Consider the following 26330-nt stretch of genomic DNA (forward strand, 5'->3'; position numbering starts at 1 on the left):
CTTTACCTATGTACTCTAACTTCTTGGTGGCAGAAAATGTAAGAAACATTTCTCAGCTAAAGCTAATTGGTAAATAATACTTAATTCTTAAATATAAGAGAACTATTTTTCAAAAGGTGAATTAACTTATAATTCCTTCTCCCAAGAAACTATGTAATAAGTCTATGAAAGACTATTGTTCATATTCACCCCCATATGTGGATATTTCAGAAATTATATGTCTAAAATGCAAAGTGCACACTGCACTTAATAAAAGTGAAAGCAGGGCCTCCCCGGTGGCACAGCAGTTGAGTGCTCGGCTGTGAAGCTGCTCACAGCCTCTGCAGCGCCGGTTCGATCCCTGGCCTCTAGCAAGGGTCCCACATGGTGCGCAGACCTCCCCTGCCACACCCGCTGCTCCCCTCAGCAGTGTATTTCATCAGTCTGCCTGTTCTGCTCCCCACTCTGGCTCTGGTGAATTCTCTCACCCTCCCGCATTTCTGACTGTACCCAGTGCTTGTATAAATAAATAAATAAATCTTTTAAAAAAAAAAAAGTGAAAGGTGAACAGAAGCAAAGATCTTTCACTTACTTTTCCTCCTAGTTACGTGCAAAATTAGTTTCCTAAACTAATTGTACAGTCTTGTTTTACACATTAAAAGCAAAATTTCCAAACCAAAGATAAAATACCCTTAAAATTTTATTTTATGGTTGAATAAAACCTGCAAGTAGAAAATTGTGTTAGGTCACTGGCAGAACTGAACTCTGTAGTAAGACAAAAATTATGACTGTGGAAAAAAAAAACATCCATTTTTCTAAACGAATAAAACATTTAGAATTTAAAGGTCAACATGTATTAAATTGGCAACAAAGGAAAGCCCTAAGGAAAAATCAGTACCATTACTGGTTCTCTAGCCTTATCTGTCTTTAAAGTACACAACCTGTAAGCTAAGGGAGTCCTGGAATCCTTCATCCTCAAGCAAAAATTTTGTCACATTCTCAATATCCATCTGGGGTGTCTTTCTTTTGCCTCTCTCTCTGAAACACATATACTGAAAATTGATCAGCTGATCAAAAACTGATCATTTTTAAGCATTTATTATAATCCCATCTCATTTACAGAGAGAATTCACTTAAAAATTCCTACAGTTACACTATGGAAGTTTTACAAAACACCTGTTTTGACTTCTGTCAGATGTTTAATACATTAAATACATGTAGAACAATTTATGCAAAAATTCTATGCATTGCATAAACCTGACCAGAATGAATGATCTCACTACAACTTTTCAACTTATACTTCTTTCCTCAAGATACCAGAAATTAAATCTCTATAATCCCTTGTGACATTCTCATACTAAACTGCATAAAATCTATATTTTTAAGTTCTGTCTAGGTAGAAAAAAACAACTGAAACTCAAGTTATTTTCACAGTGCATTGCTCATGTTAAAAAAAGATATAACTAGTTGTACAACCTTCTTTAAACACATGCACACATCATGAAGCTATTACTACTGTGGGAATTAATAAAAGAGTTTATTTAGACATAGATAGATATAAATAGATAAAATAACCACACTCACACACCCTAGATAAAAGTTAAATGCAGTAAAAAGTTCTTAAGATGCACAACATTTAAACATTTTAAGATTCTAGTGTTTTTCAAGATGTTGCCCTTGTGGTAAAATATTCTTTTATTTATATAACCACCTCTGGCTGGATCTAATATGCTTCCTTACCCCAGTCTGTTCCATCGCCTGCACTTCTAGATTCACTGTCTCCCTCCTCCGGTGTAACCAAGAAGTCAAATTCTTTTAGAGCTTCTTTTGTATCTCGATCTTCACTGCTCTCAGGCAATGCTTTCTTCCTAACAATCTAATGAAAAAACATATTCAATTAAAAAACATCAGGATGCATTATGGAATTAACTTAAACAAAGGAAACAGCATCCCTTTACTGCTAAGAAAACTCCATTATAGTTTTCTTCAGAAAGTACGTCTCTACTGAGTTAAATGATCTTAATACCTATCCAATTCAGTGAGAAATGCAAGTATGATACTAAAAAGACATGCAGTATATATTTTGAAGCAGTGATTTCAATTTTGTTTGATGATAACTCTTTTGTTATTTAAATAAATGAATGGAATCATATACTTGGAAAACATTTTGGAAAATAATGCATGTATTTAAATTACTGATAAATGAAAAATATCCCTAACAAAATATATTAAGTGAACCATACTCAGGCTTTACTTTCTTGGATGCAATCTGTGCAGTTTGCAGACATTCTAATTGAACCAAAAGAAGAAATCACTCCTGATAAATTTTCACTGTACATTATTTCCTTACAAAACTGAAAACCACAAAAGCACAAACTCAGAAATCCATGCCTCAAGGCTTCTAAGGTTTCAATCCTGACCTTGCATCAATTTCCTCCAATTACTTTTTAAATTAAAAATTTCCCCTAAAACATGATCTTTTTTTTTTTAATTTTTTTTTATAGAGGCATGTTTTATTTATTTATTTGTTTGTTTCTTTGTTTGTTTATACATGCACTGGGTACAGTCAGAAGCGCGGGAGGGTGAGAGAATTCACCAGAGCCAGAGCGGGGAGCAGAGCAGGCAGAAGGACCGAAGTACACTGCTGAGGGGAGCAGCGGGCGGCAGGAGAGGTCTGTGCGCCATGTGGGACCCTCCTCAGGTGGCCGGGGAGCAGCCGGGGATTGAACCGGCACCGCAGAGGCCGCAGGCAGCTTCGCAACCCAGCGCTCAACCGCTGCGCCACCTGGGAGGCCCTAAAACATGATCTTTTAAAGTGAGATTTGACTTAGATTTGAATGGAATTTGATAAAGGCCATTATATCTCATTTTTATGTATTTAGGATTATCTCTGAAATCACAAACCCAGTTGAAGGATCGAACCTTAGGGTTTCATGTATATACAGATGATTTTTGATATCTATATACCAATATTATTTATGAACTATCTTTCATTTTGGTCACCTCCTGTATAAGATTGTTACTACACTTATCTAATTATATGATGATGAGAAAGCAGATAAATATGACATTAGGAGAAAATAAGGTCAAGAGAATCATGAAGAAAAAGAAGACAGAGAGGAGTAAAATGATTCAGAATGTAACCCTATGAAAAATCAAACTTCAGTAGAGAGCAAACAGCAAAGGACATCATATATGGATATGAAGACATTACATTATATAATAGTCTAAACACAACAGTTCTTTTCTGTATATTCTTAATTGAATCTATCAAACAATTTTGACTTAAGAAATGTAATAGCATTAAAAAATCTGTTTTACACAATTTAATAGGATAATCTTCAGCCATTTACTAACTTGAGCATAAAATAAAACCTCTAAATCATGCTTTTCTTTGCTACAAAAAGACAAATGTTTAGTTCTTTTGGCATGTAATTATTACATTGCATCTATGAAAATAAATGTGTTATATCATAAAAATTAGCAAAACTGTTAAAAAGAAACCAATTATTTGTCTAGAAATATTTTTTTTCCTTAAAAACAGAGTTTTTGAGTCCAGTATTTAATGGGATAAAGTATTTATATTATCTGTCTTTCCACTGTTTGGTCACAAACTGCACTAAGTGGAAGAAAGGGTATTTATGAATTTGATTACTTTAAAAGAAACCAGTTTACGGGTAGGGATTTCTAGTAAGAACATAAGTAATAGCTGTAGATTTTATTAATATTTAATATTTAAAATGTAATGACTAAATTATATTTAAAAATGTAATGACTAACAAAGAAGTATGAAGCATCAAAATTGGTTATTATTTACCACTGAGTTATGATTATAGCATTTTCACGTGAATATAGTATCTCAATGCCATCACCACATAGAAATCACAAGGTAGTATAATCCAAATAATTAGAACAAAGATAATGTATCACACAAGTTTGAGCATTTTCTTTTATTACATTAAAATAAATGCTATTACTATATGGTTGGGTAAGAAAAACTAGGGATAACCACCCTAAATTCGAATAATATCCATAACAGAGATGTATTAGCCAAGCACAACTAAATATTGTCCATGGAAACAAGAGTCTGGAAGCATTAAAGCTTTGATGGAAACAGAAGAAATACTAAGAACAGAGAAGTTACCCTTTTAGAAAGTAGTTCATAGCTACAATTATATGGAAACAAGTTCAACAATCTAGAGGAGATGGACAAATTCCTACAACTCTACAATCACCCAAAGCTAGATAAAGAAAAAACAGAACACCTAAACAGACCAATTACAAGCAGCAAAACTGAAATGGTTATCAAAAATCTTCCTAAAAATAAAAGCCCAGCACCTGATGGATTTACAAATGAATTCTACCAAACATTCAGAAATGAATTAGTGCCTATCCTTCACAAACTCTTTCAAAAAATTGAGAAGGAAAGGATAATACCAAACACGTTCTATGAACCCAATATTACACTAATACCAAAACCGAACAAGGACAACACACAAAAAGAAAACTATAGGCCAATCTCGCTAATGAACACTGATGCAAAAATCCTCAATAAAATTTTAGCTATCAGAATCCAACAACGTATCCATAAGATAATTCACCACAACCAAGTAGGATTCATTCCAGGGACACAAGCATGGTTCAACATCTGAAAATCAATCAACGTTATCCAACACATCAACAAAAAGAAATATAAAAACCATATGATAATATCAATAGATGCCAAGAAAGCTTTTGACAAAGTGCAACACCCATTCATGATAAAATCCCTTGAAATTCTTGGGATACAAGGAACGTACCTCAACATCATAAAGGCCATCTATGACAAGCCAACAGCCAGTATCATTCTCAATGGTGAAAAGCTGAAAGCATTTCCATTAAGATCTGGAACAGGACAAGGATGTCCACTCTCACCACTGCTTTTCAATATAATACTGGAAGTCCTAGCCAGAGCAATAAGACAAGAGAAAGACATACAAGGAATCCAAATAGGAAAAGAAGAAGTCAAACTATCACTATTTGCAGATGATATGATAATATACATAGAGAACCCCAAAAACTCCACAGAAAAACTAATTCAACTCATCAATCAGTTCAGTAAAGTGGCAGGATACAAAATCACGCAAAAGTCAGTAGCCTTCCGATACACAAACAATAAATCTGAAGAAGAAATCAAAAAAACCATCCCTTTTATTATTGAAACAAAAAAAATCAAATACTTGGGAATAAATCTAACAAAAGAGGTAAAGAACCTATACAAAAAAAATATAAAACACTGTTAAAAGAAACAGAAGAAGACACAAAGAAATGGAAAGACATCCCCTGCTCATGGATTGGAAGAATAAACATTATTAAAATGGCCATCCTACCAAAAGCAATATACAGATTCAATGCTATTCCAATCAAAATTTCAATGTCATTCTTCAAAGAAATAGAACAATTATTGATGAAATTCATATGGAACCACCAAAAACCCCAAATAGCCAAAGCTCTCCTGAAAAAAAAAAAAGGGAATGGAGGCATCACACTCCCTGACTTCAAACTATACTACAAAGCCATAATCATCAAAACTGCATGGTATTGGAATAAGAACAGACACACAGACCAATGGAATCAAATAGAAAATCCAGAAATAAACCCACAGATTTATGGTCAACTAATCTTTGACAAAGGAGCAAAGAATATGCACTGGAGCAAAGAAAGTTTGTTCAATAAATGGTGCTGGGAAAACTGGGCCACTACATGAAAAAGAATGAAGCTTGACTACTACCTAATGCCATGCACAAAAACCAACTCAAAATGGATTAAAGAACTAGACATAAGACCTGAAACCATAAAATACATAGAAGGAAATATAGGCAAAACACTACGTGATATGCACATCAAAGACATCTTTACAGACACATCACCCAAAGCAGTGATAGTGAAGGCAAAGATCAACAGCTGGAACTACATCAAATTAAAGAGCTTCTGCACAGCAAAAGAGACAATAACAAAAACAAAGAGAAACCCCACCAACTGGGAGAACATTTTTGCACACAACACTAATGATAAAGGACTGATCACAAAAATCTGCGAAGAGCTGATGAGACTCAACAACAACAAAGAAAATAATCCTGTCAAAAATGGACAGAAGAGCTAAACAGAAACTTCTCTGAAGAGGAAATGCAAATGGCCAATAGGCATATGAAAAAATGTTCAACATCACTTGTAATCAGGGAAATGCAAATCAAAACTACCATGAGATTCCATCTTACACCAATGAGAATGGCACATATTTAAAAAACTATCAACAACAAATGGTGAGGTTGTGGAGAAAAAGGAACTCTCCTGCACTGCTGGTGGGAGTGCAAACTGGTCCAACCACTATGGAGAGTTGTGTGGAGATTTCTTGACCTACTAAACATAGAGCTTCCATATGATCCAGCAATTCCACTCCTAGGTATTTACCCAAAGGACACAGAAACATCAATTCCAAAGAGCACCTGCACCCCTATGTTTATAGCAGCACTATTTACAATAGCTAAGCTTTGGAAACAACCCAAATGCCCAAAAATAGATGACTGGATCAAGAAGATGTGGTACATATACACCATGGAATATTACTCAGCATTCAAAAAAGATAAACACATGCAATTTGCAGCAACATGGATGGCGCTGGAAGGGATCATGCTCAGCGAAATAAGCCAGAAAGAAAAAGGAAAATACCGGATGGTCTCACTCATAGCAGGAATCTAGAAAACTTAAATAAGGGACCAGGAAAATGAATAACTATAAGAAAGAAAATATCAAAATCAACAAACAACCATGAACCAGAGACACTCTATAGGGTATGGGGGGCAGGGAAAGGAGAGATTGGGGTCAAAATCAGAGAGTTGTAATTGTATGGGGAATATAAAAATAAAATTTAAATAAAAAAAAGTAGTTCAGGGCCTCCCCGGTGGCGCAGCGGTTGAGCGCTGGGTTGCGAAGCTGCCCGCGGCCTCTGCGGCGCTGGTTCGATCCCCGGCTGCTCCCCGGCCACCGGAGGAGGATCCCACATGGTGCGCAGACCTCTCCTGCCACCCGCTGCTCCCCTCAGCAGTGTACTTCAGTCCTTCTGCCTGCTCTGCTCCCCACTCTGGCTCTGGTGAATTCTCTCACCCTCCCGCGCTTCTGACTGTACCCAGTGCATGTATAAACAAAAAAACAAACAAACAAATATAATAAATAAATAAATAAATAAAGCATGCCTCTATTAAAAAAAAAAAAAGTAGTTCATAGCTAAAAATATAATTTCACATATAATGTCTCATTTGTTCCTCATAAAATCCTCTGAAGATAATATGGTATTTATTATAATACACATTTTACAAACTGAAAAACTAAACTGGAAGGAGTAAGAAGTACAGATAATTAATGACAGAACTGGGACTTTAATCTAAGGCTGTTACTTTTAGGTCTTGTCCATATTACCTTAATTTCCCCCTCTCCCTTCTTAAATGTGAAAGAGGAAATGTGAACACTTTCTTAGAATAAAGTAAAGTAAGCCTTCATCTCTTACTTTTAAAAAGGAGAACAAAGAAGAGAGAGAAAGTAGGAGAAAGGGGAAAGAGTAGGGAGGGAGAGAGAAAAGAAGGAATAAAAGGGGAGAAGATAAAATGGTGAAGGAAGAGAAAGAAGAAATAGCTATTTAGAGACATTTCTCGTCCCAAGAAATCAACATGGTGAAGTCAATAAATTTATAAAGCTCTAAATAAGCTGAAAACATCTAATACAAGATTTCTAAAAGGATGTAAAACTTTTCTACCAAAGCAGTCTTGAAAACAAAAACTGCATCAATGAAACTTGATGCCAGTCACCATCAAGTACCACAATGGGTCTGTCTGTTCTATTGTCCTGTAGCAACCAGTAACACTGCATTGTTATAACACACATTTACCATAATCACCAGCCCTACAGAAATGTTGAAATGTTTAATGAATTAATAAATAGTCAAAGAGTAAGGACCTTTAAGAGAAAGCTGCTATACTAAAAATATTCTTGAATTAAAATCAATACTGAAATTTTTTTTAGATTAAATTTTCCCAAATTCATGAAAAAAAAATTATATGTTTACATTAAACAACATAGATTATTTTAAAAATATGCCTACTGGTCCCTAAAAATACTTATATCTGAGTTATCCAACTCACTGTTGAAGTATCAATAATGTTTTTCTCTCTTCCATCAATGTCATCATCTTCATCTTCATCACTGAAATCTGCAGCTGCAGCTTCAAGGAATTTGAAATTATCCAGCACAGAGGCAGAATCTGTTAACTCGGATTTTCTGGTTTAAAACATTTTCATTTTGTTAATTTTTTAAATTCAATGTAAGAAATTAGTCCATGACATGTTGTGCTACTATTAAAATTTTAACTCTGATCCCTCAAATCATCATGATCTACAGTGACTCTTATCCATAACATTTCCATGGATTTTAACTGGAAAAGCAATATAGCACATAGTTATTGTTTTTTTTAATGATAATCTAACATAAAGAATTTCCCCTCCTAATTAAGTCAATCTTAACATATATCTCTTTTAAAAAAATTCTATTATTTCTGCTTCCATTTCCCTCTCCGCAACTCTTCTAACAGAAGTTTCCACAACTGAGAAAATAACTAGGAAATATGGCTTCTTTTTCCTCTGATGCAATCTCTTATTTCTATTAAACAGCTGGAGTTGAAAAAAAGCAAATGTATGCATAAAGTTACTAAAAGCAAAATAGTTAACAAATTAACATATGATCATGCTACTGAGTAAACCAACAACGTTTTGGAAATTACTAAATTTCAAATACATGACTTGAATTTAGTGTCCTCAAAATAAATACAGTAATAATTTCCTAACGGTCAAAACAGAAGTTTTCTCTCCAGTTAATTAGGAAATATTTCAGATAAGAAGATATTTTACTGAAAAAACTTAGCCACAACAATGGGCAAACTTTTAAAAAAGATAAATCTTAAATTCTAAATCTGCTGAGAGCTATGATTTTGATTTCTAATACTTTGTATTCCATCTCTACCTACACAAACCAGACAGAATAATATCTTTGTCCAGTTTCAAAAGATAAGTGAAGACCAAGATAACTGGAGTACTATTTTCTGAAAGTATCTGCAATAATTTTTTAGGTAAAATGTAATAGATATAAAAGTCTATTAAAACCCTCCTTCCAATCTAAATATGCATTAAAATAAAGTAACATCCTATTTAGACTTTCACAGAACCTTTGGTTTTTTAATTTCCTTAAGAATCAAGTCATTTTAGTTTTTAATAAAGAATCTCATTTAAATGTTCATGTACATTTGGAGCAGAATTACATATAATTTATATGATACATGATCCAAAAAGCAAAACAAAATATTCCAAACAGCTATTGAATTTTTCACATATTCTTTCTAAAGTAAATACTAGAAATAGATGTTTTCAAAGGAAAGATGAGTTATAGCATTAGTAGATAACAAAAGTAGTTAAGAAAAGGTTTTACTCCTAAAGAATTTGAGGGTCCTAAAGAATTTGAGAATTTTGTGAACTCTAGGTCTCTAAGAAAGAAATTTCATTCCAATTGCTTTGAATTTTATTTCTAAATAAGATCTTTAATGAAGTCCTAAGAATAAATAACTTTAAGATATTAAAATATTAATCCATAAATTACAAGCAAATGAAAATATTTTAAGTAGAAAAATTTTACAAATAATCATAAATAACTCTAAACCCTATGTGTTACCTTCTACCAAATTTTTCATTTTTTATTAAGCTAAGCTTTATTATAATTACTTCTGCTCAGTATCTGAAAGTACCAATATCACAAATCAAAAATATATAACTAAAATTACAGCTAAAATATTTTCCAAACAAAACACTTACCCTATCATTGCGGTCTCTTTAACTTCAGCCTCTGTGCCATTTATAACTGAGTCCTGATTTTTGTCATCTTCCCTGTCAGTGACATCACTTGAAAAGCCCAACAAAGCTCGCACTCGTTTAGATTTCACATCTAGAATGGTATCTGTGTAACCCACCTCCTGTAGATATCTGTGTATGAAGAGAATCCATCTTATAATGCAGTCATATTGGAATCAGTATTCCAATAACTTAATAGAAGTATTTCTTTAAATTTGTTGCATGCATAAAACTTAACAGTACATTACTATGCTAGTTAGATTTGCTAATAAATAATCTTCCAGCTGCAGATGGAGCTGTCTCTTGTGGTACCAGTCGCTACAGTCACTGAAAAAAAAATCAAAGAACTATACAATACACCATTCATTACATTTATCATAAGAGGAAGTTGTTCCTTAATTTACCTACTAGCTATTCTTTTTTCTCATTACGTTTGAGCAAACCCACTCTCAGATTCTGCTGAATTATTACTTTATAATAGCAATTATTACTTTCAGTTAATCTTTTTTACATTTCTATGTGTCACTGAATCAACTATTTGAGATCTAGAGAGAATGTTTATAGCATATATGGTTTTCTTTATGACATATAAGATAAACTATTTTAAAGAGTCACTTTTACAGAAGAAAATCTTCTATCCTGAGACAATTCTAAAATTAAAGAAGACCTAAATTCAGTTGTGGGATGGTGGATGAATGTGTGTGTTACAGAGTCAGGAACACAAAGTGGGGTGGGGAGCATAGGCTCGTATTGAGAGTTAGTGGTGTTTCTAAAGCCCATTTCTTCCACTTCCTTCCTTTATAACTTTTAATTCTCCCAAACCTCAGTTTTCTTTCTCCTAAGAGAGACAGGCATATAGAAGGCACTCAATATCTACTAACAGATGACAAAAAAGATGAAGCGTAGTAGCAGCAGAAACATGAAAAAGATTCATTTCACTAATAACGTCAATAATAAACATGACAGACGAAAATGAGGCATTAACTCATAGTTGGTGTCAAGTCTATGACATGAAAGAGAAAAAAAAGTGGACAAAACAGCCAGTCTAAGGTCAATTTATTTAAACACCTGGTATTACTAGTTACTATAACTCAAAAAGATATTCACAAAGATATGTGACAAAAATGGGATAAGTGTATCCTATCAATTCAAACTGTTCATTTTCAATCCTATCCAATATATCTAGAGAGGTTTTGATGAAAATTTGGAAAATGAATTTTTTTTTTAACTTTTTAAATTTTTATTTACACAATAGCTGGGGTACAGGCCAGAGGGGCGGGAGGGTGAAAGGATTCACCAGAGACTGAGTGGGGAGCAGAACAGGCAGACAGACTGAAAGCACTGCTGAGGGGAGCAGTGGGCGCGACAGGAGAGGTCTGCGGCGCCATCTGGGAATCTCCCTGGCTGGCCAGGAATCGAACCCGCACTGTGGAGGCTGCTGACAGCGTCACAGCGCTTTGCTCAACCCATTGCACCACCAGGGAGGACCTGGAAAATGAATTTCTAACTTTCCCAAACTTAACCAGTTGTACTTACAAACTAGCACAAAGTTATTATATTTATTTAACAAACAATATTTGACACATGCATCACTTGGATAACAAAATCACATTACAAATAACTTTTAAAAATTGTTCTTTCCTGGGGCCTTCCCAGTGGCACAGGGTTTAAAGTCACAGCACTATCACGCTACAGTGGCCACTACGGCATGAGTTCAATCCCTGGCCAGGGAGCTAACCCACATGGTGCAGCAGACCTCTTCTGGCTTGCCAGCTGCTCCCCTCAGCTGTGTATTTCAGTAGATCCGCCTGATCTGCTCTCCACTCTGTCTCTGGTGAATCCTCTCACCCCCCACACCTCTGGCCTATACCCCAGCTCTTGTATGTATAAATAAATAAAATAAATCCTTTAAAAAAAAAAAACTGCTCTTTCCATAGTTAAGTTAACTAAATGCTTACTTTCTTATTGACTGGTAAAATATTATCTTTAGATTGAGGGGCAGATTATGAGTCTTAAGGTTTTTCAAAATATGTCTTGTATTACTATAATAACTTTCTAATTAACAAAAAGATAACACATTTATAAAAGGAAAATGCAAAAGTCATATTTAAGACTAACGTGAGGGCACTAGTGAAAACCCGCTTATTAAATATTAATGAAGTCTCAAATTTTTCTCACTTGATGTAGACAAGAGGTATGTTTTAAATATTCTCTACCATTGACAAAAAGAATGGGTGGCATGCATCACGTTTGGAAATCCTAAATTGAGATTATTTACAAGCCACTCGAAAAGTACAAAATAGGTAGTAAATTTCATCTTACTGAGCACAAATCTGAATATGAGTTTCAAAGGTCATATGCAAGAGCCAGGTATCAAGGAGGTGAATGAATCTAGTCCACCACCTGACATCTGAACTTCAACACAACTTTGTTTCCTCTTTATAGCCTCAAATACACTTTTTATTTTTTAAAGTTTTTTATTTTATTTATTTGTTTGTTTGTTTGTTTTTAAAGGATTTATTTATTTATTTATACGAGCACTGGGTACAGCCAGAAGCGCAGGAAGGTGAGAGAATTCACCAGAGACAGAGCGAGAGCAGAACAGGCAGAGTGATGAAACACACTGCTGAGGAGAGCAGCAGGCATGGCAGGAGAGGTCTGTTGCGCCATGTGGGACCCTCGCCGGTTGCTGGGCATCGAATCGGCGCTGCAGAGGCCACGGGCAGCCTCGCAGCCCAGCACTCAACTGTTGTGCCACCAGGGGAGGCCCCTCAAATACACTTTTTATAGGAGAAAGTGTATGTTCATGTGATATCTGCAAACTTGAGAAGTTCAAGTTTTTCAATCTATTTTAAATAGTTTAAAAACTAACACAGAATTACATATAACTACTGATTAGACTTGTATTAAAACACATATATCCAATTACAAGAGTAACTAAAGGTATCGAATTCTTTTAACTATAAATTTAAGTGTACAATATAATTCAAAAGTGTGAAATTGTATTCTTTTGATGAAGCTGAAATTATGGACATTCTTATTAATATTTATGAAAAATAAATTCCACCACAAGGGAAAAACTATATAATATGAAAACAAAACAGTAATTCAGTTAAGTTTTTCACATTAGCAGTATAATAATGAGATAAAATTATTCTGAGTTGAAAATACAAAATAAAAATAATCTCATGAAAATTTGCTTTTTTGCTCTTTAATTTGACCACAGGATACTCACTGCCTGAGTAGCTGTCGACCTTGTTTCCACATTAATTGGCTGTTTTGTTGTGGCTGCACCTCTGTTTCATTACCTTCATCTGGAAAACATAAAATCATAGTAAAACTGGTTTGGATTTTACATTATAGGGCATCTCCATTGACAAAAAGCCAATGAAAATTTGTAAAATTAAGAATATGTAAAATTGCATTCTTATTAATGTTTTAGGATAACAAATTCTGTTTTCAAGTCTAATTTCCACAGTGGAACTCTAATATAAATTGATTAATGCTATTACATCCCTCTGAGAGTAACAAAACTAAAGATATTTTGCTAATCTTCAGGCAGCCCTTCTCCAAGACAAAGACCTATCCAAATTAACTCATAAATTATGAATAAAATGAAACAAAGTATTATGAAACACCACATCAGACTAGAACAAAATACCTAAGAATGATGGTAGAAAAATTACTTTGATAAGTAGTAAATAAGAAATATTCTCAAACAAATCTATTTGCTTTAGTAGTTTATTACATGACAACCACAGTATTCTTTTAAAAATAATCTCTGAATGAAAACCTTCTATACCTTGTAAAGGTTAAATTCATCATCTGATAGAAGCTGAATTCTTTCAAGAAGGTGGTAAAGAGTTTTCTCCTTATGTCTTAACTAAAAAACCTTCTATACCTTGTAAAGCTTAAATTCATCATGTGGTAGAAGCAGAATTCTTTCAAGAAGGTGGCAAAATAAAGTGTTTCCTCTTTAAGTCTGAACTAAAAGAATTTTCAAACAACACCGTGGTTGAATTAGAAAACAGTTCACTTTTCTTTTTTCCCTAAAAATTTATTTATTTATTTATACAAGCACTGGGTACAGTCAGAAGCGCGGGAGGGTGAGAGAATTCACCAGAGCCAGAGCGGGGAGCAGAGCAGGCAGAAGGACCGAAGTACACTGCTGAGGGGAGCAGCGGGCGGCAGGAGAGGTCTGTGCGCCATGTGGGACCCTCCTCCGGTGGCCAGGGAGCAGCCGGGGAACGAATCAGCGCTGCAGAGGCTGCGGGCAGCTTCGCAACCCAGCGCTCAACCGCTGCGCCACCAGGGAGGCCCAACAGTTCACATTTTTATCAGCCCTTGAGCAAACTATAAGAAAACGATCTTTATAGGATTTTTTTTAAGTGAGGAAATACACTAGACTGGAAAACTTGTTTTTAAGATATCTGATATTAAACATTTACTGTTTCAGATGCTATATTAAAACACATACACATTATCTCTCGTAATCTTCACAACTTTAGAAGGAAATATTTCTATCCCTATTCTAAAGACAAATATTAGAGATTAAATGAAAGGTTTGTAAATTATAAATAGTTAGAAATATATTCTGTATGATTCTGGAATTTACATGACTTTCTTTAAAAGGCAAAATAATAGGAACAGAAAACACATGAGTGGTTGTCAGGTGAGGAGTTGACTACAAAGTATTGGATCTTATCTGTTTGACTCCATATTTTCCTCTACATGCTATCACTATAATGAGGAGAAATTATACATCTGTGACAAAAATAAAATTGTATCTTGCATTTTCATTTTTTTCCTAAAATAACTAGGTTAAGCTCTGTGATATATTAAAAAGCACCTGGGGTGAGGGGCGGCGGGCTGGGGGGCACAGAGGAAGAAGATGAGGGTAATTCAAAATGGAATACTCTGGGATGACTTCGAAGAGTGCCACAATGTTACCTCAACTAAAAAACAGTAATAATTATATAAAAAGAATAAATTTTAAACCATTTAAAAAAAAAATAAAAAGCAAAAGCAATGCTCTCATACCAAGGGAAAAAATGATATATCTTGTTTTTAGTGAACCATTAAAAATCAGAAACTATGTCTATCTATAATAGTGTGTCAAGAGAGTAACACACACTTGCCAAGTAAAAACATTTACACTTGGAAAATCAAAATCAACAGAAAACTATGAACCAGAGACACTTTTAGGGGGGCGGGGGCGGGAGGGGAGGGATTGGGGTCAGAATGGGGGGGCTGCAATTGTATGGGGAATATAACAATAAAATTTATAAAAAAATAAAATAAAAAAACATTTACACTTGAATTGAAAAGAACTGAAAATTTTAGACATGAAAGGATTTCTGAGTCAGCTAATTTCCCACCAAAATAGACCTAAATCCTTTCCATACCATTCTCAGATAGGTGTACTCAATTGTCTTTGCCTACTGTGACAGCCAGTGATGTAACCAAAGTGTGGCAGATGCGGTCATGTAAGGCTACTCAACAAGAGCAAAGAATGAACTATACACCCAGGTATCTCAAAGGCATTATGCTACATCAGAATAAAGCTAAAATCAAAAGGTACCTTCTATATGATTCTGTGATACTTTTTTTAAAGATTCATTTATTTATGCATACAAGAGGTGGGGTGTAGGTCAGAGGTGCGGGAGGGTGAGAGGATTCACCAGAGACAGAATGGGGAGCAGAACAGGCAGATCCACTGAAATTCACTGCTGAGGGGAGCAACCGGTGAGACAGGAGAGATATGCTGCGCCATGTGGGTAACTCCCTGGCTGGGAATCGAACTCGTGCTGTAGTAGCTGCAGATAGCTTCATAGTGCTGACACTTAACCCCTTGCGCCACCAGGTAGGCCCCTGTTCTAAAAGTGTTGGGAGTTATTGCTATCATTGTAACCTAAGAGCAAATCTGATGACAAAATTCCTGGTGAAGATACTTCAAATGCCTTCTCGTAACTCCTAGGATACAGTGTGAACTACTACTATATTTTACAAGTATTTTATAATGTGTTTCACCATCTGAACCCTTGGCTAGCTCTGTAGCTGCATCCAGAAACACATCTTTCCTCCCTCCTACTATTATCCATTATATCCTTTCTTAAATATGACATATTCTTACCTCAGAAACTTTACAACCAATACCCTGCTTTTCTCCCACCTCTCACTCAACAAATAATTAGTCCACTTCTCCTCACTAATTCTTCTTGTTTTTTGGATGTCAGTATTATACATTATTGCAATAGGCATTTCTTACCCACTTAAGACTAGATTGAGTATCCCCACTACTGTGCTGCAAAACACCTATTACTGCTCCATTCATTTTACTTTTCCTTATCTTTCCTGTAAAAAAGTAGGGCAGTGTTATCTTATTCACCCAATTTAGGACTAGATCTGACAAGCAGTCAGATATTAAATATTTAATATTATAAAATAAATGGATAGTTGGAAAGACTGCCGGATGGGATGATACTAGGTACTGAAGAGAATAAACTTGATAGTTAGGAATTATTCCTAACTATTTTATTATTCCTGTCTATTCCAAATATTTTTCCAGTCTATTAATTACCTAAGGAAACAACCTAAAACAGATTAAGTAATATTACAGGTGGTTTAAGTGTATGGGCAAACAAATATATCTGATTTCAAAACCCAAACTCTTTCTAGTGAGCCACACTGTTTATTTAAAACATTTTGGGGCCTCCCTGGTGGCACAAGGGGTTAAGACACAACCTATGAAGCTATCCACAGCCACTGCAGCGTGAGCTCGATCGCCGGCCAGGGAGATACCCACATGGCGCAGCAGACCTCTCCTGACTCACCAGCTGCTCCCCTCAGCAGTGTATTTCAGTCAGTCTGCCTGTTCTGTTCCCCACTCTCTCTGGTGAATCCTCTCATCCCCCGCACCTCTGGCCTGTACCCCAGTTCTTGTGTGCATAAATAAATAAATCTTAAAAAAAAAAACTGGCAGAACATGTAGAACTAATTTTATAAGTTTTTCATGGACTGTCATATACAAATGCACTGTGGCAAAATGGGAAGTATATGAATTTTGAAGTCAGCTAGACCTGAGTTCAGATCCATATTCCCATTACTTAACAGATGTGTGACGTGGGGCAAGTTTGCCAACTTCTCAGTGTAAATTTCAGATAGGAAAAATAACAATAATATTATCTCTACTGAGTAACTATTTTAGCAATTACATTTAATATACATGAAGACCCTACAAGGCAGGTATTTACTAAATGATATAAATGATAATTAATATTTTCAGATATTTGACGCAGGAATTTAATTTGAAATTATTTCAGAAACACATGCACCTGACAGATGACTTAACTTTTAAACAACTTTCTTACTTTTCCATTATACCTACTAGTAAGTGACTTCTATGTATATAGAACATAAACATAATAGAACATAAACAAAACATAAACAAAAACAAAAAACATAAACATAAACCTAGAACATAAACCAAAAATGGTGAACTAAAGAAGAGGGAGAAGGAACGAAAGACGTAGAAAATGATCTAAATGACACCAAACAATTAGAGCCAAAAGATAAGTAGAATAGAAAAAAAAACTGATAATGTAAACAATGATAAATTACTTTGCAATTATAAATGTTGCTACAAAATATTAGGCATTAATTTCTTTTTAATTAAAGTCCTTTAAAATTAGCTTACCAGAATCATAGCTTGGAGGCTTCATATCTCCCTGATTCAATTCTGTTCCATATTTCAACTTGTGGTATTTGGCTCTAACAAAGAAATGAGAAAATACAAACCAACTTAAAATATATTTAAACAAACTTTAAGAACTACAGTAATAGTAGTGATCAAAATGCAGTACCTTGGCTCACTGGCCAAGAATCATAGCCTTCCACTGCGTCAAAGTTGTAATACAAAAGTATTTGCCATTATTATTTTGTTGTTACACCTTCAAAGGCCATTATAACCAACACCACTGGGAACCATAATATCCTCTCTGTAACTACAAATGAGCAATCTAACAATCTAGCTTCTGTGGAATTCAAATTTTCATGATGACTTCCAGAATAGAATTCTATTGTTCGAAAGCACTAAAAAAGTTTGGATTGTGAAATAAACTTGTAAAATCTGAGCTTTCTCAAAACTGAGTTTTAAAAAAGTCATCTATAATAGTCTGTATCTTATAAGGCAACTGCAATTTTAAAGTATGCATTACAGTGAAAAATACAAAGGAAGGTGGGAGGAGGAGGAACAGACTAAATCACCAATGATGAGTAAGATAATCCAACAGGAATATATACGTGTATACATATATATATATATATATATATATATATATATACACACACACACATATATATTTTTAAATAGTCAAAACATTTTTTGCTTTTTCCAAAAGAATTCAGAAAGAATTTTTGTCTATCTTCTTTTAAAAGCTAAAAATGTTATTATGTCTGGTTAACCAATCTAATCATCTCAGATGTAACCAGAAAAATAAATCAGAAAAGGTAAAGAATATAAGGATTAACGAAATATGGTCACACTTAATGTATTTGTATATTTTGACTTGTTTGCTTCTCAAAAATATTGAAGCCATTTACAATAAATAGTCAATGTAATAAGACTGGGAAAATAATAAAAATCAAAGTGTAAAGAAGGAATGAAAGGGTAATAGCCAAATTTGAGTCATTTTTATCCTGTATAAAAAATTAACTGAGCAAAATAGCGGAGCAACATGGCGGCGAGGAGACACTGCGAGTAAGATCTCCCATTAAAAAAAGTTAATAGGGAGGAAAAGCAGCAGGTCCCAGTGAGAACTGGGACACGGAAGATAAACGGTCGACTCCAGCAAACTGCCCGAAGAAGAAAGTTGCCATAAAAGAGGGCGAGAAGGGAGGGAAGCGCAGAACCCTGCTCCCCTCCCCCGCCCACAGAGGCGGCACTCTCCGACCGGCAGAGAGGAGGGAAACAACAAACCAAAACGCCCAACAAGAAAAACGGATGCAGCAAGCGGGACTGTGAGTGGAAAGGAACTATTTCAGCCACCACACCCCGTGAACGGGAGCTGAGGCGAACCCTGCAGGATCCCCCGCGGAGGTGAGCTCTACGCGCCATTGAAGAGAGCCCCGCCCACCAGGAGGAGACCAGCACCAGCACACAGCCCCGGCCGCCCGGTAAGCTTGCATGAAAGCGGCGCTCGGATTGCAGCTGCCCAGGGCCCTGCGCCTGCGACCTAGGCTTGCGGGGAGACGGCTGAGGCCCTCCCTGAGTGAGCAGGAAAAGGTGCCCAGGCAGGGGAGCGGGATTCAAAAGGCGCCATTCCCGCGCCACTGATCTGGGCTACAGCCCGCATCCTGGAACTGAGGGCTTTGGAACTGAGACCCGGGCGGAGGCCCTCCCTGAGTGAGCAGGAACAAGGCGCCCAGGCAGGGGAGCGGGATTCAAAAGGCGCCATTCCCGCGCCACTGATCTGGGCTACAGCCTGCGTCCTGGAACTGAGGGCTTTGGAACTGAGACCCGGGGCACGAAATTAGGGGCGTGGGTTCCCCACGACGGTGGGGCACAAGGCAGACACAGCACCCCAAAGCCGTTGAGGTGTACCCTACCATCCCCGCTCTGCTCCCTGTCCCACGGGGTGGAAAATCAGCTCCCCAAGGGCTCTAGGAGAGATCTCTGGTGCCACCTAGCGACTTGACCCCAGCACAGGCTACTGAAGGAGCTAGTGGCCAGCTGGGGAGTTAGCCCACACCGGGCCCCTTCTGAACAAGTAGTCTGAGCCCACAGGGAGAGCGAGCACCCACAGCCGGGGCAGACCAGGCGCGCAGAAGAGTGTGCCTGAGACCAGAAGCGCAGGGAGTGTGTCCCACATCACCATTTTAGAACAGGGACATTTCTTCAGTAAAGACTACCTGCAGAAGGCTTCCTCAGGAGCCAGAGGTGAGCGGGGGAAGTTCGCCCACGCCAGACCCCCTCTGGCCTGCAGTCCAAGCCCAGAGGGGAGCAGGAACCCACCGCCGGGGCAGACCAGGCGCACAGGGGAGTGTGTCCCCACATCGGCATTTTAGAACAGGGACCTTTCTCCAGTAAAGGCTGCTTGAAACTGACAGATGACTCCTGGAAGAACCAGAGGGGAACAGAGAAGCCCACCCAAGATGCCGGCAAGTCCCAACAACACAGTGTCCCAACGCATACGGCAAATTAGAAAACAGACAGTAGGGAGGAGAAGAACCACACGCAACCTAGCAACTCTCCAGAGAAAAAGCACACCACAAAAAGAAAGCCAGCCCCCAGATTGCAATGACAATAACTTGGAAGAATTTCTGAGCCTTCCAGAAAGAGAATTTAAAATTGCCGTGATTAAAAAACTGACAGAAGTCATAAAGGAAAACAATGATAAGGGAAAAATGATCAACGATCAGAAGAATGCAATTGAGTCCCTAGAGAGGGAAAACAATGGTCAGAAGAAAGAAATTGAGTCCCTAAAGAGGGAAGTCAAAGAAATGCAGGAGATCAAAGAATTAATGGAAGAACTAAAGAATTCTGGGAAAAGCAATGAAAGCAGAATAGATGAAATGGAAGAACGAATAAGTAATCTTGAAGACACAGAAATAAAAAGAACCAAAACAGAAAAGGAAAGAGAAGTACGAAGGAAAAAGAACGAAGAAAGACTTCGGGAACTATCTGACTCCATGAGGAAAGGAAATATAAGAGTTATAGGAATACCAGAAGGAGAGGAGAGAGATGTAGGAACAGAGAAAATATTCAAAGAGATAATTGAAGAGAACTTCCCAAATGTGAAGAAGGAGCTGAAAATTGATATACAAGAAGCAAGAAGAACACCAAACTTCCACGACGAAAGGAAAAATACAGCAAGACACATAATAGTAAAGCTCCCAAGAATCCAGGACAAGGAAAAAATAATGAAGCTGGCAAGAGGGAAGAAACAGATAACATTCAAAGGAAAACCAATCAGGCTGACATCAGACTTCTCCGAAGAAACACTACGGGCAAGGAGAGAGTGGAGGGACATAGTCAACAGACTCCAAGAAAACAGATGCCAACCAAGAATACTCTATCCCGCAAAGCTCTCCTTCCTCTTTGAAGAAAGAATATGGACCTTCCCAGACAAACAGAAACTCCGGAATTTCATTGCAACTAAACCCCCACTCCAAAAAATACTACAAGGAGTCCTAAAGCCAGAACCTCAGAGAGACGAATAACAATGAAAGAAGGCCAAAAAAAAAAAAGTTATTAAAAGAATAAATAAAATCAAAGGAAAGACAAACACAATGGCAAATACAGATGCTAACATATCAATATTAACTCTAAATGTAAATGGACTAAACTCTTCAATAAAAAGACACAGAGTTGCAGCCTGGATTAAGAAACAAAACCCAACCTTTTGCTGTCTCCAGGAAACACATTTAGCTACAAAAGATAAAAATAGGCTCAAAGTTAAAGGATGGAAAACAATCCTACAAGCAAATGGACCAAAAAAGAAAGCAGGAACAGCTATACTTATATCAGATAAAACAGATTTCAAACTCAAAAAGATAAAAAGAGACCCCAATGATCAAGGGGACAATACTTCAAGAAGAAATAACACTCATTAACATATACTCACCAAACGAAGGAGCACCAAAATATATCAGACAACTGTTGTCCTCTCTGAAAACAGACATCAGAGAAAACACATACGTAGTGGGAGACTTCAACACACCACTATCAACAATGGATAGATCAACAAGACAAAAAATAAGTAAAGAAACCAAAGCTCTAAATAAAGACCTAGAGCAATTGGGCTTAACAGACATCTATAGAACACTAAACCCCAAAAAAATGGAGTACACATTTTTCTCAAGCGCACACGGATCATTCTCCAGGATCGATCACATACTGGGGCACAAGACAAACATCAACAGATACACCAAGATTGAAATCATATCAACCATCTTTTCTGACCATGAAGGCATCAAACTAGAAATAAACCATAAAAAGAAGGCAAGGAACTTTCCTACCTCATGGAGATTAAAAACCACACTACTGGAAGACCATTGGACTAATGAGGAGATCAAAGAAGAAATTAAAAAATTTTTTGAATTGAACGACAAGGAGGACACCAATATCCTAAATGTATGGGATGCAGCAAAAGCAGTAATAAGAGGAAAATATATAGCGATAGAAGCTCACATCAAGAAACAAGAAAGAATGCAAAGAAACAACCTAATCTCGAAGCTCAAAGATCTAGAAAAAGAACAACAAAAAAACCCCAAAACCAGTAGAAGAAAAGAAATAATAAAAACCAAAGCAGAAATAAATGAAATTGAAACTAAAAAAACAATCCAAAAGATCAATGAAACCAAGAGCTGGTTCTTTGAAAAAATCAATAAAATAGACAAACCCCTAGCCAGGCTCACAAAGGAAAAAAGGGAGAAAGCACAAATAAACAGGATCATCAATGAAAGAGGAGAAATCACAACGGACACAGCAGAAATCAAAAGAATAATCAGTAACTACTATGAACAGTTATATGGAAACAAGTTTAACAATCTAGAGGAGATGGACAAATTCCTACAACTCTACCATCACCCTAAGCTAGATAAAGAAGAAATAGAACACCTAAACAGACCAATTACAATTAGCGAAATTGAAATGGTAATCAAAAACCTCCCCAAAAACAAAAGCCCAGGACCTGATGGATTTACAAATGAATTCTACCAAACATTCAGAGACGAATTAGTGCCTATCCTTCACAAACTCTTCCAAAAAATTGAGAAGGAAGGGACAATACCAAACACGTTCTATGAAGCCAACATTACACTAATACCAAAACCGAACAAGGACAACACAAAAAAGGAAAACTACAGGCCAATCTCCCTAATGAACACTGATGCAAAAATCCTCAATAAAATTTTAGCTATCAGAATCCAACAATGTATCCATAAGATAATTCACCACGACCAAGTTGGATTCATTCCAGGGGCACAAGGATGGTTTAACATCCGAAAATCAATCAACGTTATCCAACACATCAACAAAAAGAAATATAAAAACCATATGATAATATCAATAGATGCTGAGAAAGCTTTCGACAAAGTGCAACACCCATTCATGATAAAAGCCCTTGAAATTCTTGGGATACAAGGAACATACCTCAACATCATAAAGGCCATCTATGACAAGCCAACAGCCAGTATCATTCTCAATGGTGAAAAGCTGAAAGCAATTCCATTAAGATCTGGAACAAGACAAGGATGTCCACTCTCACCATTGCTTTTCAATATAATACTGGAAGTCCTAGCCAGGGCAATAAGACAAGAGAAAGACATCCAAGGAATCCAAATAGGAAAAGAAGAAGTCAAACTATCACTATTTGCAGACGATATGATATTATACATAGAGAACCCCAAAAACTCCACAGAAAAGCTAATTCAACTCATCAATCAGTTCAGTAAAGTGGCAGGATACAAAATCAACACGCAAAAGTCAGTAGCCTTCCTATACACAAACAATAAATCTGAAGAAGAAGAAATCAAAAAGACCATCCCTTTTGTTATTGAAACAAAAAAAATCAAATATTTGGGAATAAATCTAACAAAAGAGGTAAAGGACCTATACAAAGAAAACTATAAAACACTGTTAAAAGAAATAGAAGAAGACACAAAGAAATGGAGAGACATCCCCTGCTCATGGATTGGAAGAATAAACATTATTAAAATGGCCATCCTTCCAAAAGCAATATACAGATTCAATGCTATTCCAATCAAAATTTCAATGTCATTCTTCAAAGAAATAGAACAATTATTGATGAAATTCATATGGAATCACAAAAAACCCCGAATAGCCAAAGCTCTCCTGAAAAAAAAAGAAGGGAATGGAGGCATCAGACTCCCAGACTTCAAACTATACTACAAAGCCATAATCATCAAAACCGCATGGTATTGGAACAAGAACAGACATACAGACCAATGGAATCGAATAGAAAATCCAGAAATAAACCCACAGGTTTATGGTCAACTAATCTTTGACAAAGGAGCAAAGACTATGCATTGGAGCAAAGAAAGTTTGTTCAATAAATGGTGCTGGGAAAACTGGGTCGCTACATGCAAAAGAATGAAGCTTGACCACCACCTCACACCATACACAAAAATCAACTCAAAATGGATTAAAGAACTAGACATAAGACCTGAAACCATAAAATATATAGAAGGAAATATAGGCGAAACACTACGTGATTTGCACATCAAAGACATCTTTACAGACACATCACCCAAAGCAGTGATAGTGAAGGCAAAGATAAACAGCTGGGACTATATCAAATTAAAGAGCTTTTGCACAGCAAAAGAGACAATAACAAAAACAAAGAGAAACCCCACCAACTGGGAGAACATTTTTGCACCCAACACTAATGATAAAGGACTGATCACAAAAATCTGCAAAGAGCTGATGAGTCTCAACAACAACAAAGAAAATAATCCAGTCAAAAAATGGGCAGAAGAGCTTAAAAGAAACTTCTCTGAAGAGGAAATGCAAATGGCCAACAGGCATATGAAAAAATGTTCAACATCACTTGTCATCAGGGAAATGCAAATCAAAACTACCATGAGATACCATCTTACACCAGTGAGAATGGCACATATTAAAAAAACTAGCAACAACAAATGTTGGCGAGGGTGTGGAGAAAAAGGAACTCTTCTGCACTGTTGGTGGGAGTGCAAACTGGTCCAACCACTGTGGAAAGCTGTGTGGAGATTTCTGGACCTACTAAACATAGAGCTTCCATATGACCCAGCAATTCCACTCCTAGGTATTTACCCAAAGGACACAGAAACATCAATTCCAAAGAGCACCTGCACCCCTATGTTTATAGCAGCACTGTTTACAATAGCTAAGCTTTGGAAACAACCCAAATGCCCAAAAATAGATGACTGGATCAAGAAGATGTGGTACATATATACCATGGAATATTACTCAGCATTCAAAAAAGATAAACACATGCAATTTGCTGCAACATGGATGGCGCTGGAAGGGATCATGCTCAGCGAAATAAGCCAAAAAGAAAAAGAAAAATACCGGATGGTCTCACTCATAGCAGGAATCTAGAAAACTTAAATAAGGGACCAGGAAAATGAATAACTATAAGAAAGTGAAAATCAAAATCAACAAAAAACTATGAACCAGAGACACTTTTAGGGGGGCGGGGGTGGGAGGGGAGGGATTGGGGTCAGAATGGGGGGCTGCAATTGTATGGGGAATATAACAATAAAATTTATAAAAAAAAATAAATAAATTCAGAATGCCAACAGAAAAAAAAAAATAAAAAAAAAATAAAATGTAAAATAATAGCCACGAAAAAAAAAAAAAAAATTAACTGAGCACTTACTATATAATTTTAAGGTATAAAGGAAATGAAAATAACTTAAATCACTGTGTAAAGTACTGGAATTCACATTTTGGTAGTATTAATTATTTTACAGTAACAAGAGAAAAATCAAAATTTATATAGAGAAATAAAAAAAACATGAAAATTATACACACCTGATGTCCTATTTCTTCAAGGTAGTTGGTGGTATTTTTTTTTTTTTATAATTTTTTTTTTTTAGAGGCATGTTTATTTATTTATTTATTTGTTTGTTTGTTTGTTTATACATGCACTGGGTACAGTCAGAAGCACGGGAGGGTGAGAGAATTCACCAGAGCCAGAGCAGGGAGCAGAGCAGGCAGAAGGACCGAAGTACACTGCTGAGGGGAGCAGCGGGCGGCAGGAGAGGTCTGCGCGCCATGTGGGACCCTCCTCCGGTGGCCGGGGAGCAGCCGGGGATTGAACCGGCGCCGCAGAGGCCGCGGGCAGCTTCGCAACCCAGCGCTCAACCGCTGCGCCACTGGGGAGGCCCAGTTGGTGGTATTTTTAATAACAGTCTTTGTACCTTTTTTATATGTATGTAATGTTTTATAATAACATGTACCCATTAAAAAGAAAAAAGATTATGTGCTAATAAGTATTGCTCTCTAAGCTTGAGTAAAATCAAAAAAAGGAAAAAATACTATGGTTCATGTTATGTATGTGTGTATGAGTTATATAGTCCTCTATGTATGTTTTATAATAAGTCTTCTATATATGTTTCATATGTATAAAACATTTCTGTAAGGATACACAATACATGTAACACCAGTTAATAAGATTGTCTTTGGGAAAGAAAATCAGTGAACTGAGGGAGAAGGGAGACTATTTTTTGGTATTGAACTAACTACATGTACACATTTCTATTAAAAAGTATTTTTAGTAAATCCATTTGTTGCAAATTACCTAGAACATCTTTTTCTCTATTCCCAATGCTTCTCTTAAAGACAAGGATTTCATCATCAGGCTGCATTTCCTAGTCTATTTCAATGTAATTGTAATAATATTGATTATTAGAAAGTAC

The 26330-nt window shown here is 36.4% G+C and overlaps 1 protein-coding gene across 2 annotated transcripts in view; it reads right to left on the minus strand.

Annotated features, from left to right (window-relative positions):
* The window catches only part of STRN (striatin), a gene marked incomplete at its 3' end in the record, with an annotated part of 89143 nt that overhangs the window by 28041 nt on the left and 34772 nt on the right, over positions 1-26330 (minus strand). For both annotated transcript variants that reach the window (XM_084234518.1, XM_084234517.1), the window contains exons 3-7: positions 17602-17675; positions 13141-13219; positions 9870-10037; positions 8154-8289; positions 1720-1855 (exon numbers count right to left, since the gene is read on the minus strand). In XM_084234518.1, coding sequence (XP_084090644.1) covers positions 1720-1855; positions 8154-8289; positions 9870-10037; positions 13141-13219; positions 17602-17675 — 593 coding nt within the window. The remainder of the gene's footprint in view (positions 1-1719; positions 1856-8153; positions 8290-9869; positions 10038-13140; positions 13220-17601; positions 17676-26330) is intronic.

Source organism: Talpa europaea, assembly GCF_964194135.1.
Source record: "Talpa europaea genome assembly, chromosome: 6".
NCBI classification, from domain to species: Eukaryota; Metazoa; Chordata; class Mammalia; order Eulipotyphla; family Talpidae; genus Talpa; species Talpa europaea.